Source organism: Tachysurus vachellii, chromosome 9, assembly GCF_030014155.1.
Source record: "Tachysurus vachellii isolate PV-2020 chromosome 9, HZAU_Pvac_v1, whole genome shotgun sequence".
NCBI classification, from domain to species: domain Eukaryota; kingdom Metazoa; phylum Chordata; class Actinopteri; order Siluriformes; family Bagridae; genus Tachysurus; species Tachysurus vachellii.
In genome coordinates, this window is record NC_083468.1 from 11,030,396 (window position 1) to 11,051,264 (window position 20,869).

General features: G+C 37.2%; 1 protein-coding gene across 1 annotated transcript; it reads right to left on the bottom strand.

Annotated features, from left to right (window-relative positions):
• Window positions 1–964: 964 nt before the first annotated feature.
• Window positions 965–17,603, bottom strand: treh (trehalase (brush-border membrane glycoprotein)). Its single transcript, XM_060877649.1, has 15 exons — window positions 17,315–17,603; window positions 14,678–14,778; window positions 14,444–14,591; window positions 14,279–14,366; window positions 14,090–14,190; window positions 13,919–14,011; window positions 13,674–13,790; window positions 13,442–13,564; window positions 13,280–13,329; window positions 12,920–13,120; window positions 12,187–12,404; window positions 5,388–5,499; window positions 2,962–3,074; window positions 2,744–2,797; window positions 965–2,298 (listed from the first exon to the last, which is right to left on the bottom strand). The coding sequence occupies exons 1-15, from the start codon at window positions 17,392–17,394 to the stop codon at window positions 2,152–2,154; spliced, it is 1,746 nt and encodes a 581-aa protein (XP_060733632.1). The 5' UTR covers window positions 17,395–17,603; the 3' UTR covers window positions 965–2,151.
• Window positions 17,604–20,869: the final 3,266 nt, after the last annotated feature.

Below are 20,869 nucleotides of genomic sequence, written 5' to 3' on the forward strand. Positions count from 1 at the left end.
CCTTTTGTCCAGTCATGCCACTTTTTCATGTACATATTTATCTCCTTCTCTTTATTCGCTTTACTGTTAAAATTTTTTTCACTGGGTTCTTTTTATTTTGATCCTGCAGAGGATGCTAATACACTTTTGCATTGCACCACTCTTGGCTCCACCAATAGCAGTGCTGTCAGTCCTGAGCAATTGGTAATAACTCACTTACATGGCAGTTGAGCTCACCAAGATTTGGGATAAGTTCAGTGACATTGAAGTACCTGATTGTCCCTTCACGCCATCACACCTTTTCAAGAATCCTTTCACTCACAATGAATCCACCCAAACCCATCTGCATGCTAAAAAGTTCCCAAACTGATGGCTGCCCACATGTGGGCCCATGCTGCCCTGAGCTGGAGTCTCCTGCTTTACCTGAGCTACAGTACCTCACTCCTACTCCCATTATTCTCCCACTTCACTTGTTTATCCTGAGCCCTCAGTTCAACAACCTTCTTATCCTGAGCCTTCAACTTTGAGAATGCAAAAGTGTTTCCTCACCCAGAGTGCCTGATCACTTATTTTAAATAATAGCCTTTATCTTCTGGTTATAATAAACTACTTAAACTTTTGACATATAATTCAAATGTGCTTATTTCTAATAACCTCTAAGCATATCTATTACTTCTGATTGCTATTGCTAAAGATAATTATTCATGCTATGTCTATTAAAGATCATTATTATAGATTATTATGATAAAGTTGCTTTACTTAAGATAATTTTCAACAGTTTACATAAAACATTAGGAAAAATGTCCTCTGTCTTTAACAGGTACAGTATATGATTGTTGATGATGGTTCTAGATGAGTTGCATTGAGTTTTGAAGTCTAATTTTACACATCATATTCTCTAGGTTTTATAGAGAATGGTGTGAAAAACAAAAAAACATCTTGTGTGCAGGCTGAAACACCTTATTGATGGGAAAGATCAAAGAAGTATTACTAGACTCAGGAGTTTATTATAACTCGTAAGCACTAAAAAAAAGCAAAAAAAGCTCACTACACACAATCTTAGAACACACAACAAACATTGAAATGGAACAATTATAAATACAGAAGACAACATCAGGTCAAAAAATTGGAGGCCATTATGGCGCAGATTTACTTAATTTAACTTGATTAACAGATTAACTTGACTTAGACTTAGTCCAACTAACAAATATGCCACAATCAAAGTCAGAGATCACACTTTTTTTTATTCAGTTGTGAAAATGAAATATGTTGACGTGTATCTGCATATATTTTGTTTTAAATCTGCTGCTGCTTGATTGGATGATAATTTATGCAGAATACCTGCAGTTTCATGCAGTTAAGTGTACAATCTTGTAAGTGCATGTGCTCTACTGTGGTGCTGTATTCAGGCATGTGGAAAGTTTTATCAATATCATGTGAATCACTAGGCATAAGCCCCTGGCACTATAAACAATATCTGGAGATTTTAAATAGACTAAGCTATAACTCATAGTCCTCACCTACCATAAATGTTCATAAGGCAGCACTGTGCATGAAAAAAATCTGTTTGCCATTGTGTGCACATAAGCTAGTCAAAACTGTGACATCTCCGGCTTACACATAAAGCACCATTCCTACCAAAGGTGCTGACACAGTGGTATATTAATAAACCCTTACTCCTAATAAACTAATTAAACTTATCTTATCATGTAATTGAAAATCAGCCCAATAAGGTCATTACACATGCAAAGGCAAAGAAGTCAAAGTTGAATAACTAAAGAAACCAAAATTATCAATATCATGCATAGTGTGTAAATGGTTTTTGGGTTAAACAAAACCAATTTTTTCAATTTATCCACAACATCTATCACAAATAATATATATATATATATATATATATTATGTGTGTGTGTGAGTGTATATAATGGTGGCAGATTAATTCACATTGTTGAGGCATACAAATTAATAGTACTAGAATCCAGCGATTTTCATTTGTTTTGATTATAGGATCATGATAACTGTAAGATGATTACTTCCCTACACAGTTTTAACACAGTAGAGTTATTGCAATTTATTTTTCCAGACAACCTGAACAAGCGAGCATACTGACTTAAATGGAATTCTAAATTTGTAATATTCAAGATGCCCTTTTTCCAAATATAATGCTTAGAATCATACATAGCAAAATATGGTATTTACAAGTGGGTAAATTAGTCCAATCAAAAGGCCAGAACCTAGTACACTTCCACCAGAGCTCAGCCTATTCCCATATTTGTCCAGCAGCTGTAGTGCAACACCATTGGTCCATCCAAACCCCAGCTACAAAATCAAGTAAGAACATGACTCAGGTATAACTGTTCAAGCTTTAATATGTATAAATCACAAGCAAAATAAAAAGCAATTTGGAAGTTTGAAAGCAATGTACTAGATGCTCTGGTGTTTAATGCTCTGGTGTCTATTATAACATTTAAATTATTTAATCATTTAAAATATTTTTTTATTTGTAATAATATATTTGTAATCAAATAGTTCTTTTTTTTTTTTTTTTTTTTTTAACCATTTTGCATTCACTTACCTGGATTTCAACAAAACTTTGCTTATACTTAATGTTAGTATAATTTAATATAGGGTTTAATTTGTTAAAGGGATTCAAAATCTCATTAATCTAAAAAGCATACTTCCAATAATTCCTTAACGGATTATATCACGAACATAGAAAGAGAAGAAGAAATGTGTATATGTAACTGGATTACTGAATTAGTACCTGAACTTCATATTCACCACCTCCTCCAGGTTTGCCATCTCCGTTGACATCATACTGCAAGAGGCACATTTACATGAGCTCACATTGCAGAGTTTCAACACATTTGTTTAATTCAAAGGTTAAACTTTAACCCCAGTATGGCTCTGATCAATGCCCATGTAATCTGTTTATTCTTCATATCAGAGAAATATTCATAGGAAAAACAACATGAAATGCACCTTTTCAAACATAGCATCGTATTTAACATAAGCCAGCCAATTTGTTTGAATCCACCGTTGAGCCAAATCAGAGGCAAGCTCTTTGGCTTCTATCAAGTCAAGCTGCGATAGACCTGAGAAAGTCAATAGAAGATGGAGATTTTAAATATCACGTTACATGCATGCATATACTCAATCTGACATTATGGCCTACTACATTTTTGTCAACTACTCTATTTGCATTCAACTGTTGTACTATTAAATAATTTGTTGCACTGCACTTCCATATTATTATAACAAAATTAGTTGTCTGCTTCATTGTTAATAAAGCAATTAATATTTAACATTTCTGAAATTAATTCACATAACTAAACATATCTTTAGAATTACAATTGATTTACAATGATAGAATATTAAGCTATAAAAGTGTGTGTATAGTTGTGTGTTTTAGACTACTAATTTGACTGCTACAGCTCTGAGCAATATGTGGGTGCTCATTACTGGCAGTTTGTTTTAGCACCACTAACCTGCAGACGTTCTAGTCTAGCAGCATAGTTTCAGTATTTGATTGTTTTTTGAATTTTCTTGCAGCCTTGCATGTATTGCTTCGATTACAGACATACACAACACAATATAAAATATACTGCATTTTATAATGTTTCTACTAAGAAATCATACATATGGATGAAAATGAATGAAATTGTGCTTTGTGCTTGCATTAGTTGGTGCTGGTGAAAAAAGCCACATCAACATGGTAGCATATTGGAAACAGTGCCTCTGCATAACATCTCATTTGGTGTAAATTATTTTGTACCTCAGTGATCTTTTGGTTATTTATAATCAATCATGCCTACTTCAATCAAAAGGTGCAGACTATTTGGTAGTACCTCAAGTACAAAAAGCTACAGCAGGGGGGAGAGATTTTTCTTACAGAGCCCCACAGTTATGAAACAGCCTTCCAATTAGTGTTCGGGACTCAGACACAGTCTCAGTGCTTTTCTGAGGTAAAGAAGCAGATCTGGAAGGTTCATGGGTATAGAGTGTTTGGTGAATAGGGATGTCTGGATGCTTGCATCCCAGGAAGCCCTGGGTGTGATGCTTACCTCCCAGGAAGCCCTCATGTTTGTGTCACCTAAATTATGCGGTCATAGCTAATCTTGCCTGTGTGTCGAGCTATATTGCCACTCTCGAGCTCCCAGTGTTCCGAGTTCCTAGTATGATTGTCTCTTCTTACGGAGCTACTTCGTCAATCCTGACGTTTTACCCTGGTTGGAGTCTCGTTGACCGGTGGTCACCCTGCCAGGGATTGATCTGCATATTCACAGAGTATCTCATGGGATTGTTGTGGATGGGGCTGCACGGAGACTGTCATGCCTTCTTTGCGTCAGTCAGCTGTATGGACTGGCCTTTATCAGCAATCATTTGAAGACTTTGACAGGAAGGAAATAGTTTTGGGTCCACGGTGAACTCAGAGTTTGTGCTGACCCATTGGTTTCTCCAGAGGTCTCGGTCGCACTATTATAAACTGTTGTAGAAATCACATTCTTTATATTTGCATAATTTCCTGTCCCAAATGAAGATGGGTTCCATTCTGAGCCTGGTTCCTCTCAAGGTTTCTTCCTCATATCATCTCAGGTAGTTTTTCCTTGCCACCATTGACTCTGGCTTGCTCAGTAGGGGTAGGGATAGATATATATAGTATTTAAATTTTTTAATTAATATTTTTAAATGTATGTATTCATTTATTTATTTTTCTTCTTCTTCTTCTTCTTCTTCTTCTTCTTCTTCTTCTTCTTCTTATTATTATTATTATTATTATTATTATTATTATATATATATTTTTTTTTCTCTTTCTATACTTCTGTAAAGCTGCTTTGAGACAATGTGAATGGTTAAAAGTGCTATACAAATAAACTGAATTTGAATTTAGAGTTACCTGAAATCAGGATCAAACCACTGACCCTAGGCAACTGGGCAGTCTTGTGATTGAATTAAGCATTAGTATTTGCATTAACTTTCAATTAAGGGAATTGCTTCATGAATTGGCCCTTATTCAGCACCAGTTAGACATTAGAAATTTCCTACTCCTAGCCAAAAGCCACAGCCACAGCATACAATATCATACATATTCACAAGCTCAGTTTGAACCCTTGTCTGTATGAACTCTTGACACAAGCACATCCCTCTCTTTCTCACTCTCCCTCACACACATAAAAAGGAAAATTTGTGTGCTGTGCATCCTTTTCCACCATGCAGATTTATTTGACTAGTGACAAAAAAAACTAGCTGAAATGTTAGGTTGCAGAATTAGGAATACTTTTCTCATTTGCCACAGTGAATTAGATTTGCAGGGATATTAAATCATACTCTCTCTTATGATACTGTTACTATTACTATTATTTTGTTTATTTAGGCAGATCTGAGTCTGATCCTTTATATTTCCCTACCCTCTATGAGCATGTGCTGGAGTGGAGGCCAGGCGTTAGGCATATCCCATTGCTGCCCACTCTGACTCAGAGAGGTGGGAACACCATTGGGGTAGTCCAGACCACCACTTCCCTATACAGAGAGAGATACAGACAGAACCAATCAATCGAAATCACTCAATAGAGTTACTGGATTACAGATTAAAAATCACATGAAATGTGTTTAGTTATGTTTTGTCCCCATTCAAACCCCACAAGCAAGAAAACACATAGCACAGTCAGAATCATCTAAATGTCAAAACAGCTCTAGTAACAATTTACATATTTGATACATAATACAGCGAATCCCAAATGCAAGCATGTATTTAAACTACACAATGCTATTTAAACTACACAAACCATTCATTGGTTTTAGTGTTTTGTGAATTTTGTTCTCTTGTATAGCTTTGCTGATCCTATAGTGTTGGTATATACGTATTAATCCTCCCAGGTGATTAATCAAGAGAAGACTCCCTTAAGGTGTGAAACGTGGGCAAGGCTTACTAATTTATTTTAAAGGTTCCCTTGAGGTTATTGAAGGTTACTATGGTTTGTAAGTAACTTTGCTAATTCCTGTAACACATTCTAAATAAGTCTAAACTAGTACTGTTGTGTTCCTAAATTATATTTTAATCTCACTTAGGTTAGACTGCAGACATGTGCCTCAAACCCATCTCTGTAGTCACCACTTATACAGGTGATATTATCCACAGTGCTATTATCTATCCTCCTCTGTTTTCTCAGTCTCAAACAGTGGTGGTAGGTGGGCTTTGGAATTTTATCTCAGCTTTAAATTCCCACTACTCCTTCCATATTCTAGCATTAACTGAGACCTCAATATCCGCACAGAACACTGCTACACTAACTGCTCTAGAAAACTACCAACTTCCTCAGCTCCACCTGCTTCGTTCTCTCTGACTGCTAAAGACTTTGCCACCTTTTATAATGAGGCGATTTGATTAGGAGTAGGTACCCCTACTCCTTCATTTTCACATTTTTCAACCGTAGCAACAGAAGAGATTCTACAAGTCATCCAGTCCTGCAATCCTACCACCTTCCCACTTTCCCCTATGCTCCAGACCATCTTGCAAGACCTCCTGCCCTTCATCACCACAATCATCAATGGATCCATAGCATCTGGTCATGTACCAATGACTTCAGTAGAGCAAGCATTATTCCAATCATTAAAAAAACTGTTCTGGATCCATCAGACATCACCAAGCTGACCATCTGTCCTCATCGTTCTCGACCTTTCGGCAGCATTTGATACAATCAAGACTCTATTGCCCACCCTTAGGATACTTGTACTTTGTTTATCAGAATGGGAATGCTTTGCTTCCTGCCTGGAAGGTTGCACATATCAAGTAACACGGACGGGAGTGGCATCTGCTTATATCCTCACATGGGTTCTCTTACCAGTGCTATGCTGATGACACTCTTGTATTCTTCCATCCCTCAGATACCAGCACAGCGCCCACGGCGAGGATCATCGTTTCCGGACCACTTCCAACGTACCAGCGAGGAATTGAAAGGTTCAGTAGACTTTTTGCTTTTAATGAATGGCTTCAGTCATGGTGTCAGGCTCAGAATCTACTCCTTATTGATAATTGGAATGTTTTCTGGGAGCGTCCTAGGCTGTTCGGCGCTGACGGCCTGCACCCCAGCAGAGTTGGAGCGGAGATCCTGTCGGACCACATCTCCAGGGCGCTGCACACCTTCTGACTGGTAAACTACGCCTTAAATTTAAATTTCAATAGCCATCCTTCACCTAAACACATCGATACAAATGCACACATACCTCTCCCCATAGAAACTGTGTCTGTTCCCCGAGCAGTGAGATTAAAAAGTAATTATGTAAGACGTTCTCGAAATAATCTCACTGTAATTAGACCAGAAAAATGCCAAAGAAACAAACAAAAACAGTTCCTAAAATTTGGACTTCTGAACATTAGATCACTTACACCCAAAGCACTTATCGTAAATGAAATAATCTCAGACAATAGCCTTACTGCATTCTGCCTCACCGAAACCTGGATTAAACCAAATGACTATATCGGTCTAAATGAGTCTACACCATCAGGTTATATCTATAAGCACGAGCCTCGTCAGACTGGTCGTGGAGGTGGTGTCGCCACTATCTTTAATGATTGCCTTACTGTTACCCAGAGAACACAGTATAGATTTAAGTCTTTTGAAGTGCTTGTCCTTATTGTTACACTATCGCACACGCACACGAAAAAATCCCTGATGTCTCTTGCGCTAGCGACCGTGTATAGACCCCCAGGGCCCTACACCGATTTTCTTAGAGAATTCACAGATTTCCTTTCTGACCTATTGATTAACTTCGATAAAGCATTAATTGTAGGAGATTTTAACATTCATGTTGACGACACAAATGATGCGCTAGGACTCGCATTCATGGACTTACTAAACTCACTTGGCCTTAAACAAAACATCACTAGAGCAACTCACCGTCGTAATCATACATTAGATTTAATTATATCACACAGAATAGATGTCACTGATATAGAAATCACTCCTCAAAGTGATGATATCACAGACCATTATCTCATAATGTACACACTACCTGTAGAACAGGCTAACTGCGTTTCACCACGTTATCGACTCGGTAGAACTATTATTCCGACCACTAAAGACAGATTCACAAATAACCTGCCTGATCTGTCTGGACTTCTTACTGTACCCTTAAACACAGACGATCTAGATGAAATCACTAACAGCATAGGTGCTATATTCACTAGCACATTAAACACTGTTGCCCCAATCAGATTACAGAAGGTTAGAGATAAAACGCTCGCACCATGGTATAATAGTCATACCCACACCCTCAAGAGAGAGACCCGTAACCTTGAGCGAAAGTGGAGAAAAACTAAATTAGAGGTTTTTAGAATTGCGTATAAGGACAGTATGTCCAACTATAGACAGGCTCTAAAAGCTGCCAGGGTCGAGCACCTGAGCAAACTCATAGAAAATAACCAGAACAATCCCAGGTTTTTATTTAGCACAGTGGCTAAATTAACAAAAAACCAAAAATCTGAACACACTATACCATCACAGTTCAGTAGTGAGGATTTTATGAGATTCTTCACTGATAAAATCGAAAGTATCAGGAATAAAATAGATGACGCTCAACATATGAGAGCAACTAGCATCCCAGTCTCACCTAAGGTTCTAAACACACAACTACATTGCTTTACAAGCACAGGTCAGGAAGAGTTAGTGAAACTTATGACAACAGCTAAATCAACAACTTGTTCACTAGACCCCATTCCAACCAAACTACTGAAAGAAGTGTTATATAAAGCCGGTGAGCCTCTCCTTAATATCATTAACTCCTCGTTAGCTTTAGGTTACGTCCCTAAATCCTTCAAGTTGGCAGTTATTAGGCCACTCATTAAGAAACCTAATTTAGATCCAAATGGACTTTCAAACTACAGACCGATTTCACACCTTCCGTTTATGTCTAAAATACTAGAAAAGGTTGTATCTACTCAACTGAGCTCCTTCTTACAGGAGAACAATATCCTCGAAGAGTTTCAGTCAGGTTTCAGGCCCCATCATAGCACAGAAACTGCTCTTGTTAAAGTTACAAACGACTTGTTCTTAGCTTCGGACAAAGACTGTATGTCACTATTAGTTCTACTTGACCTTAGTGCTGCATTCGACACTATAGATCACAACATTCTCCTAGATCGCTTACAAAATTACACAGGTATTCATGGACAAGCTTTAAGTTGGTTTAGATCCTACCTGTCTGATCGATACCACTTTGTAGAATTAAATGGTGAATCCTCCAGTTTATTACCAGTTAACCATGGGGTCCCTCAAGGATCAGTTCTAGGACCTCTGCTTTTCTCGATATACATGCTTCCATTAGGGAACATTATCAGAAGACACGGGATTAGCTTCCATTGCTATGCTGACGACACACAGTTATACATCTCATCAAAACCAGATGAAATAACTAAATTGTCCAAATTAGCTCAATGCCTTAGAGAGATAAAAGACTGGATGAGCTGTAACTTCCTGTTGTTAAACTCTGATAAGACTGAAATACTACTCATAGGCCCAAAAACCAGTACACAGAAACTCTCACAACTTAACTTCCAATTAGAGGGATGTACTGTTACTAGTAGCTCGACAGTGAAAGACCTGGGTGTTATATTAGACAGCAACTTGTCTTTTGAAAATCATATCGCCCAAACCACAAAAACTGCCTTCTTTCACCTTAGAAATATTGCCAAGCTGAGAAACATCCTGTCTGTATCTGATGCTGAGAAGCTAGGTCATGCTTTCATGACCTCTAGACTGGACTATTGTAATGCATTACTAGGTGGTTGTCCTGCATCTTTAATAAATAGGCTGCAGTTAGTCCAAAATGCAGCTGCCAGAGTTCTCACTAGGACAAGAAAGTATGACCATATAACCCCAATTTTATCATCTCTACACTGGCTACCTGTTAAGTTTAGAATTGATTACAAACTGCTGCTACTTACGTACAAGGCTCTTAATGGTTTAGCTCCCATGTATCTAACTAGTCTTCTAACACGTTACAATCCTTCACACTCTCTGAGATCACAAAACTCGGGACTTCTGGTAGTTCCCAGAATATCTAAGTCTACTAAAGGCGGAAGAGCGTTTTCTTATTTAGCTCCCAAACTCTGGAATAGTCTTCCTGATAGTGTTCGGGGCTCAGACACACTTTCACAGTTTAAATGTAGATTAAAAACTCATCTCTTTAGTCAGGCATACACATAATACATCCCATAATATTGTACACTAGTACACTAGACTTGCACATTCTTATGAACAGCAGATATGTTAATCCCTCTGCACTGCTCTTCTCTTCTTTCTACCCATGCTGAGACACCCATGCTATGATCGTCTTTCGTGCGATGACATTTTTGGACCTCCACTGAGACAAGGCGGACTCTGTGAGAACACTGAGACATCTACAGATCTACCGGCTCCAGTTTGACTCTGTGATACTTGTATATTTGTAACCACACCATCTAGTGTCACCCAGATGAGGATGGGTTCCCCTTGAGTCTGGTTCCTCTCAAGGTTTCTTCCTTTACCAATCTAAGGGAGTTTTTCCTTGCCACTGTTGGCTGAGCCTCCTCAGACTTGCTCATTGGGGACAAATACATATACACACATACATACATTCATACATGCATACATACACACTGTGATCTGTATATATCTAGAATTTTTATTATACTAATTCCTTATACTTCTCCTTATGTTTATCTTTTGTTCTATGTTTATGTTCTGTAAAGCTGCTTTGTGACAATGTCCATTGTAAAAAGCGCTATACAAATAAACTTGAATTGAATTGAATTGAATACCATGGCTGGTCATCCCAGGTTGCAATATCAATACACAAAATCTTATCTCCCCTTTGGCCACTGTTCATAATGTTGGGGAAACTATTGACAAATCAAATGTTCTCTTCCTCACATGCTGCTAATATGCCATGCTCATGTAGGTTCCTTCTGTAAAACATGAAAAGGATTCAGCCATGTTTATCCACATAGGCTGGTCACACGCTTCTTTAGACTCTTGGAATTTCGAGATGGACTACTACAACTCTGGCAGGTCTACCTATGCACACAATTTGTCCTCTGCAAATGATCGTCCACTGGTTTCCGGTAGCTGAACGCATCAAAATCAAAACGCTGATGCTTGCCTACAAAGCCAAAAATGGACCAGCACCCTCTTACCTCAAAGCTCTTGTCACACCTCCCACTAAACCTCGCTCCTTCCAATCTACTAGCACTGCTCGAATGGTCCCGCCATCTTTCAGGGTAAGATGTATATATTAAGAATCTTTTCTGTTCTGGCACTGAGGTGGTGAAATGAACTTCCCTCAGAAGCCCTAGAACAGCAGAGTCAGTGGCTTCAAATTACTGTACAGGTGAAGACCTACCTCTTTTTGAAACCTTTAAACTACTGCTTATTTTACCTGCTTGTTTTTATGGATAAGAGCACCTGACAAATGACACAAATAAATGTATTGGATAAATGCCTTTGGTTAAAAAATAAAAATAAAAGAATTGCCCTTGTCTTACCCATAATTTAATAATAATAATAATAATAATAATAATAATAATAATAATAATAATAATAATACCAACAACAACTGTCCTAGTCTAAATTCTGCGTTTCAATAATTTCCATTAGCTGTTTCAACAATACCTCATATCAATCAATCTCACTTTTAAAAACAATCTCTGAAATCTGAGGCTGGAACAAATAATATCAAAGAAAAAAATACAAGAATAAAAGAATATAAAGAGAGAGAACCGGTAAGAGGGAACAGTAGGAGAGAAGTGGGGAGAGTTTTCTCCCCTTTCCCCACCAAAGTAAGCTACAGAACAGAAAAGGAAAAGGAGGGGGAAACAATTCTGTTTAAAGTTGGCCATTATCTGGTGAGTGTTTGTTATTGCTCAAGTTAGTTAGGCTTAAATAAATTTTGCCAGCTGAAATACCAATCTATTAACATGATGTTGGTCTTGCATTCAGGAAAGGAAAACAGTAGGTTTTACTTGTAATATTGATCATACTCTGCAACACTTTGATTCAGAATCAATCATTTTAAATATTGTTATTTTATAAAATCCAGTTGTGCATTATCATAAGCATCAAATGAATCATACAACTTAAAACTGAAAAATGAGCATACTTGCATTCATAATGACATGCTCTGCAACACAGAATAACTACTATAGAAAAAAGAGTCTTTAAAAAAACTCACTTTCAAATACTGTAGTGCCTGTTGTCCCATCTCCAGCTGAGAATAACACTGTGCCCAGAGAGGACTTAGGTTAGTTGGATAGAAAGCTGGATTCCTGGTGCTACTCAACAAATTATAATCAAACCACACTCCCTGATTTGCATCCCATAAAACACTCTCTATAGCCTTCATCCTGGAAGAGACTGCACTGTCATATACAAGTGCTTTTTCCTCATCACCTGCAGGCAGAAAACAAAGGCATACAAAAACAGTCTCAATATATCAACACTGATACATTACAAACAAATAAGGTCAAATGCTAGTATGGTAAAAAGGTAAAAATCCATACACTAAATTTGTAATTAGATATTCTAGGCCTCAGCATATGAGTAGGTTGTAAAAAAGTGTAGTAGATTTCCTCTATTAATAGTGTTTTATACAAAAGTGTGTTGCTTCTTTGGGATCTTTTTCCATTCATTGTGCAAAATTAAACAAAATGGCTATATTATGTCTACAATGTTGCTTTAAATTAATTTCTTATAGTACATTGTTTACATATTTATACACACAAATATTAGCACAGCTGTGACTCCCTGCAGCTGAATTACAGCTTTGCTGATATAACATAATAACCATAGTGAATGCAATATTGCTTCATTGAGACATTTACATGTGCTTTAAATTTTTTGAAAGAAATACAAGATGCTGGACTGTAAAAATATTTCCTAATGCTTGCCAATGACTCCTTGCTCACCCAGAATTCTATGGAAGGTGGCCAATACACGCTCATTGCGGCAAATGAGAGCATTGAGTTCGACAGGCACGATGGAGTTAGTCCTAGTGTCCCTAAATGAGCCACTCTTTTGGCCAAAATTGTTAATGTACCAGCGTGAGGAAAAATCCCAACCAGACTCAGCTGCTGCTTTAAGTTCGGCCCATAGCATCTCCTGAGCCTCTGAGAAAAAAATAGCATTAGTCAAGCACTCAAACATAATTCAAAGTCTTTCTAAAAGCATTAAAACTATATATTTAATGATAAGTGTATTAATCATTTATATTCATATGTACAAATTATTCTATTGCATAAGCAGTATCTGCTTGATATTAGATGTACCTGCAGGTAAACCCTCTGCCAGCTCTGCATCTTGTGCATATGATTCTGGCCTGAGAGGAAAAGCAGTGCATTATCTGCTACATTAGAATATCAGCAGTATCCTATGTGATTTTTTATTTATTTATTTTTATTTTATTTTATTAGAGCAGCTTTAGCTCCTACCTGGGCTGGCCAACTTGTACATAATAACGATTCATGACATGCTTGACAGCATTCACTTCCACAACTACAGAGCGGTTTTGCATCCAAAAACTGTACTCATTTTCCAACAGTGGTAAAGCCATCCTGTAAACCAAACATCAAAAAGCATACTGTATGAGGATAAAAGAGGAAAATAACAGTGTCTAAAAATATAAATTACCAGTAGGAGAAATTAGCAGCAAAAGACATTTACCTGAGAAACTCTATGTCTTTAGTGGCCTCATAGTAACTCTCCACCATTAGAGGTAGGAAGGGTGGCTGGCTACGCCGCTCATAGTAGATTCGCCCACCATTTGGTACAAAACCATACCTGCATTAGTGGTTTGTGTTGTATATAAATGTGATTCAGTAAGATTGCCAGTTAAACTACATTTTATTCATCTGATGTCTCGGAGTTGAGTTTTTGGGGTAATATAATAAATCTGAAAAAAATTTCACCTCTCCACCATGTGTAGGAAGTTTTTAATCATTCCCCTGGCTGTTTCCATCATCTCAGATAATATGAGACCATTTATAACCCAATATGAATCCCTGTCAGATAAATAAATAAAACATGATCACTAAGGTTGTTCATGTGTGAGCATGTATGTGTGTTCATGCTTGCCTCACCAGTAGTAAAACTCAGTGAAGCGTCCACCTGGTACAATGCCTGGATTTGGGCAGTATATCAAAGAATACATTTGAGGATTGTCTCTCACATCATTACTGACCTAAGATAATAGAGTGAGAGAGTAGAGAAACTGAGATCCACCAAAGATAATTATGATCATGCAGATATTCACTTTTAACACAACAGACCTTTCTACCAAGTGATTTCCACAAACCGTGCAACTGCTCAGCCCAGTTGCGAAGTTTTGGGTCAGAGATCTTGGACAGCAATTTTGGCCTGCAATTAAATATATACTATAGCAGTAAAATACATATGTTAAATGATATCCAGTGTACTTAAATGTAAGATCTTACCTGTCATGCCAGTCTGGAGGACTCCAAGTCTCAAACTCTTTACCACTGTTTTCAAAGTATGTATTAACAAACACTTGTAGATCTGAAGGTGGAACAGTACCATTTGGAAACTTCTGTATTAGGGTGGAGAAGGCATCTAAAACAATATCTACATGGAGTGAAAATCAACAGTGAGATAGGCAGACAACAAAGCAGTAGCAAAGGCAAAATAGTAAAGCAGTGCAGTGCTCTCACCAGGTGCTGCGATCAATTTCATATCCACAAAGGCCTTGTTGTCATCAAAAAGTTTGGCCAACTGTACCTGTCTTAACAGTTCTCCCGTGCAGTAGATCTCACTAGCAGAATCACATGAAAAAACACAGATATTTAAGAAGTTATTCAAGGGTAGGATCATAAAAAATATCAATACATACATTGTTGAATGGGTTAAACATCCACACCATATTGTTTATGTACACACACATAGATAAAGTTGTTGGTACCCTTCCATTAAAGAATGAAAAACCCACAATGATCATTGAAATAAATTGAAACCAACAGAAGTAATAATAAATAAAGATTTACTGAAACTTGACTAATGAAAATCACACAAGCTTTTCAATTGTGGTTCAACAGAGGTTAAATCTAATGAAAGTGGCCTGGACAAAAAGGATGGTACCCTTAGCTTAATATTTTGTTGCACAACCTTTTGAGGCAATCACTGCAATCAAACAATTTCTGCAACTCTCAATGAAACTTCTGCAACTGTCAACAGGTATTTTGGCACACTCCTTGGGAGCAAACTGATCCAATTGTCTCAGGTTTGAAGGATGCCTTATCCAGGCTACATGTTTCAGCGCTTCCCACAGATGATCAATAGGATTTAGATCAATGCTCATAAGAGAACACAAGAATAGTCCAATGTTTTGTCATTCTTGTGTGTTTTTAGGGTCCATATCCTTTTGGAAGACTGAGACCATTACCTGCAACTGAGACCAAGTTTTCTGACACTGGGCAGCACATTTCACTCCAGAATGCCTTCATAGTCTTGAGATTTCATTGTACCTGCAGAGATTTAAGACACCCTGTGCCAGATGCAGCAAAGAACATAACTGAGCCTCCTCCATATTCCACAGTAGGTACAGTATTCTTTTTTGCATGCTTCATTTTTTCATCTATGAACACCAAGCTGATGTGACTTGCCAAAAAAGCTCCAGTTTTATCTCATCTGTCCGAAGGACATTTTCCCAGAAACTTTGTGGCTTGTCAATATGCATTTTGGCGAACGCCAGTATCGTTTTTATATGATTTGCTTTTAATAGTGGAGTCCTCCTCTGTTATCTTTTACCTCCTTTGTAATCTTTCATGAAGTCCACTTTGGCTCAAACAGTGACAGATTGTGCAATATGAAACTGATGTACCTTGACCTTGGAGTTCATCTCTAATCTCTTTGGAAGTTGTTCTGCGCTGTTCTTCGTATTATCTGTCTCTTCAATTTGTCATAAATTTTCCTGTTGTGGCCACTTCCAGGGAGGCTGGCTGAAGTCCCATGGACCTTAAGCTTCTGAATAATATGTGTGACTTGTCTATAATTTACCTTCAAATCTCCTGAGACAGCTCTCTGCTTAGCTTTCTGTGCTCCATGTTCAGTGTGGTGCACACCATGATACCATACAACACTAACTTTTCACCCTTTAATAATCAGACTTACTGATTACAAGTTTAAAGACACATGTGATGCTTATTATACACTTTAATTGCACATTTTAGTTGAACATGTCCCTATTGTCAAATAATTTTCAATCCTTCTAGGGGTACCATACTTTTTTGTCCAGGCCATTTTCACTAGTTTGTTTTTAAATGCTTCTGATGAACCTGATCACAGGAACTTCAATGTACAACCACAGAGGATCACAGGAATCATGAGTTCACCCAAACTGGGTGCATTAGGAAAATGGGAGAAAAAAAATATATATTTAGTCTTCAAGTGACCAGTTTTGGTGAGTCTGTGCCCATGATAGCCACAGATTCCTGTTCTGGAACCTGATGCCCCTCTGCAAATCTCTTTTCATGCTGGAAGTATCCATTAGAAGATGGGTATATATGGTTATATTGTGGCCATGAATGTAGGCATATAGTCAGCAACAATACTAAAATAGTCTGTGGCACGGCATTCAAGTTATGGCTGTTTGAGAAAAAAAATTATCTACAACTTTACACCACCTCCACCAGCCTGGACTGTTGACACAAGAGAGGTGGACATCAGGTTCTGACCCAATCATCTCTGTGCCTCAGCAGAAGTTCTGTTTTTCCCAAGCAACCTCAGCTTTCTGTTCTTGGCTGAGAGTAATAAAACCTGATGCATCTTCTGCTATTCTAACCCATCCAAACCAAGGTTTGACATGTTATGCATTCTAAGATGCTTTTCTGCAAACCACAAAAGTTGAGTGGTTATAGGAGTTACTTTAGCCTCTCTGTTAACCCGCACCAGTCTGGCCATTAATTCATCAACCGTGGCTCACGAGACGCTGTGTCTTTACTGTACCATTCTGATTACTCTCCAGAGACTGGTATGTATACTGTATATATATATACATATATTGAGCCTGTATTGATTAAGTTTAATACATAACCATGCAAACCAGGGACATTTATAGGATTTAAAATATGCTTAAGCAAAAATAAAAATGAATTTACGCTCAATACGTGCATAACTTATTTTCGTCCGTTATTTTAGAGGAAAAAGAAAAAAAAAAGAAAAAAGATGCCTTTTATCCTGTGCAAAATTGAAAGGTAGACAGACCCATGTATGTTTTAGGCAAATTGGAAATTGCAAAGCAGTAGAAAGTACCATATTTTGCAGCCATGGAACTGGAGGAAAAAAAAACTCACCTGTCACAAGGTGGAACAAGAGCAGCTCCATGACATAAAAAAAGAAAAGCAATTCCCCCACACAGCCAGAACATTCTCATAAGAAGAAGCCAGAATCTTCCAACAGTGTCTGCGGTCTGTAGTACCGAAGTAGCCAAGGCCAGCTTATCTAAAATTATCTATGACTCACATGACAGGTTATAAATTCAAGTAGTTATTCTCAAGTGATTTTTTTTCCTTTGCTCATACCAGAATGAATCTACCCTATTAAAACTTATACAAAGTCCACCATATTTGTAGAGCAATTTATGCTTAATTATTTTTCCCTGCTTTCATGTGGATGTTGAAAGAAAATACAGAACATTCATTCATTCATTTTCTACCGCTTATCCGAACTATTCTGCGGGCAGCCTGTGCCTATCTCAGGCGTCATTGGGCATCAAGGCAGGATACACCCTGAACGGAGTGCCAACCCATCGCAGGGCAAAATACAGAACACTTTAGTAAAAAATAATAAGAATTAAAAAAATGTACTTTAAGAAATAAGAAATGAGTGCAGAGCAGCAGTGGTAGACTTCAACAGGGGCTCAAGATTGACCTAAGGAAACACTGTACATCTCTTTGTATATATCTCTGCATACTTACTAACTTAATAATAATAACTAACTTAAAAAAAAATTAATTATAGAGAGTATTATACAAAATAGATAATGACAGGATGATACATACAAGGACACAGCTTTTTTTTTTTGATTAATTTAGTTAGAAAGGCTTTTCAATTATATCAACTTTCTGGGTAAATTTTTTCAAGAGCTAGGAGGGATGGCAGAATACATTGCAGAAAATGTGTGCCTGAGTTAGCAAAAAAAACATCTTAAATATTGGCATAATTAATAATTATTTTAGATTATTAATCATATTTGTAGGTACCTATTTACTCATGACAAGCGTAAAATTGTCTTGCTCACTTAATAGATATTAGTTTAAGTCTTTATTTCTAGAAAGATTTTTAGTTTGAAAATAGTACATTTTTCTAGAAATACAGCTTTGTGCCCTAAAATATTGTAAGCTCCTGATGACAAGTATTAGATTACATCTTCACTACTTATGATCATTTTCTCCATTGTAATCCTAGTCATTAGTATACTTGGATTGAAGATATCCAGTTACAAAACTTACAAAAAGCCTAAAAAAATCACATGGAAAAAAAACGAAAAACACAATTGGTGTTTGGCTCCGCTATCTTCACAGTTTTTGTAATCATCCTAATTTCCATTCAGGAAGTTTTTCCATTGGTATTATCAATCTCTAATGCTTCCCTACCTACAGTTTTCATGTAACATGAGCCCTCAGCCAGCTACAAAGGTTTCAGGGCCCAGTGTGCTTGGCCTCAAACCATTTTAATGGACAAATAATACATTTCAATAACTCCAAGTTGTATTTAATCATACGAGTGTCAATATAATTTATTATTTTACTGCTTTATTAGAGGGAAAAGGTCAAGATTGTGGAAAGCAGTGTGCACTATGCTCTTACAGTAAATGTATGTTTATAACCTGTTATATGTTTGTAACACTGCAAGTCAGTAAACACTAGTTATTATAATATGTTTATATTTATATAAGTGCTTAAAAGAATGGGCATTAGAGCCACATACCAAATATGACAAGATGTTTGAGAAATTAAAAGGTAGCAAATCCAGACCATTACTCCATTCTTGCAGTGTGTATGGATTGATCCACATACACAAAATACCCAAACTATTTTTTTCTGTCTTTCTTTGGCATTCCTTTGATTTGTGTTCATGCAAAGTCTGTCCAAATCATCAGTGGTAATATATCTCAAACCTAACAGCAGCTTGACAGCAAGCCTAGTTATTTTGTTATTAGTGCCACCTTGTGGAAGAGGCATAAGCAGAAATTTCTAAGCAAGTCAGTTTGTGTTCCTGGGACAGGATCCAGCTACAAACCCCTTTGAGCAAGGAAAAGGCTAGAGTTGTCCAGCATTTGATAAAGTGGTTGAGAAGAGAAACATCCTTTCAAAAACGATGAAAAAACAAAGAGATCCATAAGGGAAAGAAGGTCAGACATGTATGTTTTTACTGAAATTAAGTGTCTTGTGTAGGCACAAGAAAAGTCAGCTAAAAATGACTGACTTCTCAACTTCAGTGACAGGTATCAAATATTAATGGATAGACCTTTCTTTATTTTAGTACTCAATTAGTTCAGGTTAGACTGATACACAATTGTGTAATTGAATTATTATGGTTAGTTTAGATCTTGAAATGACGTGTTAAATGCCAGGTATTTGGGTAATAACAGACCACCTGGTGTATGGTTAACTAAAATTTTGCATCTAGGACAGCATTACAGTGCACTTGATTTACATTTAATGTTGAAACTAATCCCTGGCAACTATACAGTATATATTTTTGATACTACACTATGGAAGAAATGCTACTTTCCCAAACATTTGTGGACACATGACCAACAAAACCCAACGTGCATGTTGAATATCCCTTTCAATATTTAGTGGCCTTATGCGGTTATAACCTTCACTCTTCAGGTGTTAGGATGAAATGAAACTTGCCCCTTCAGCCACAAGAGGATTAGGGTGGTTTGGTACTGATGTCAGGTAAGAAGTCCTGGCAGTCAATAAAAACACTGGTGTTCAGTGGGACTCTGGTCAGAACACTGTGCAGGCCACACACCAACAGTGGCAACAATTTTAGGGAACACCTACGGGTGTGATGGTCAGGTGTCCGTAAATTTTGTCCGTTTAGTGTATCAAGAGCAGTGAGTTGATACATTTTTACTCAAATTTCACACTAGTGAAAATGAACAAATAAAAAAAAAGTGAAATTTCTTCCTGCTCTTGTTATTAAACATGACCATCCTCAACTGTATGACTGACCACATCCATACAGATATGCACTATCCTCTAATGTGTAAAGGATTATGCTAATTAACTTGCTTTGTGGTTCCTCCAGGGTTACCAACCAGCAACAACCTCCTATTTATTACCTTAAACTCCTACAACCAACAGCCTTTGATATTACAATTGAACCAGTAGTCATTTTTAACTATTCGTATAACAGTCGTTATGACCACTGCTAAAAGCCTCGTTACAGCTAGGACTTATTACTGCAAGTTTTTTTTCCCCTCCCCATGATTTAGCAACATGCTTTGTGTTCCCAGTCCCCTCTAGAATTGAATTTCTCTTTAGAGCAGTTGGAGTCAGGTTTTTTTAACTTAACACACAAACTTAATGTACTGCGTTCATTTACTCAAATAAGCAATATATCACAATTTAGCTAAGCAGGTAAAATGCTTTCCAAGTTTTATGAAACTCACTTGACCACAAATGAAAGCTGCACTGTTTAAATCAGAATTAAGTGCCCCCATCTGGTCAATATGATTTCAGACTTCGTAAAGCCCAGCAGACAAAATAAATAAATTTCATAGAAAGAGAGACACACCTACACCAAGTACAGTTACAGCTTATCTTAAATAACAGTGAAGTGATCGATACTGTCAGAACACTAGATGCAACTTACAAATTCAGCACATTAACAAA

Coding starts and splice junctions, on each gene's coding strand:
- treh (XM_060877649.1), bottom strand. CDS start 17,394: ATGAGAATGTTCTGGCTGTGTGGGGGAATTGCTTTTCTTTTTTTATGT. Junction 13,121..13,279: donor GGCAGAGGGTTTACCTGCAG/GTACATCTAATA, acceptor TTTTTTTCTCAG/AGGCTCAGGAGATGCTATGG. Junction 3,075..5,387: donor CCAGCACATGCTCATAGAGG/GTAGGGAAATAT, acceptor TGACTTTCTCAG/GTCTATCGCAGCTTGACTTG.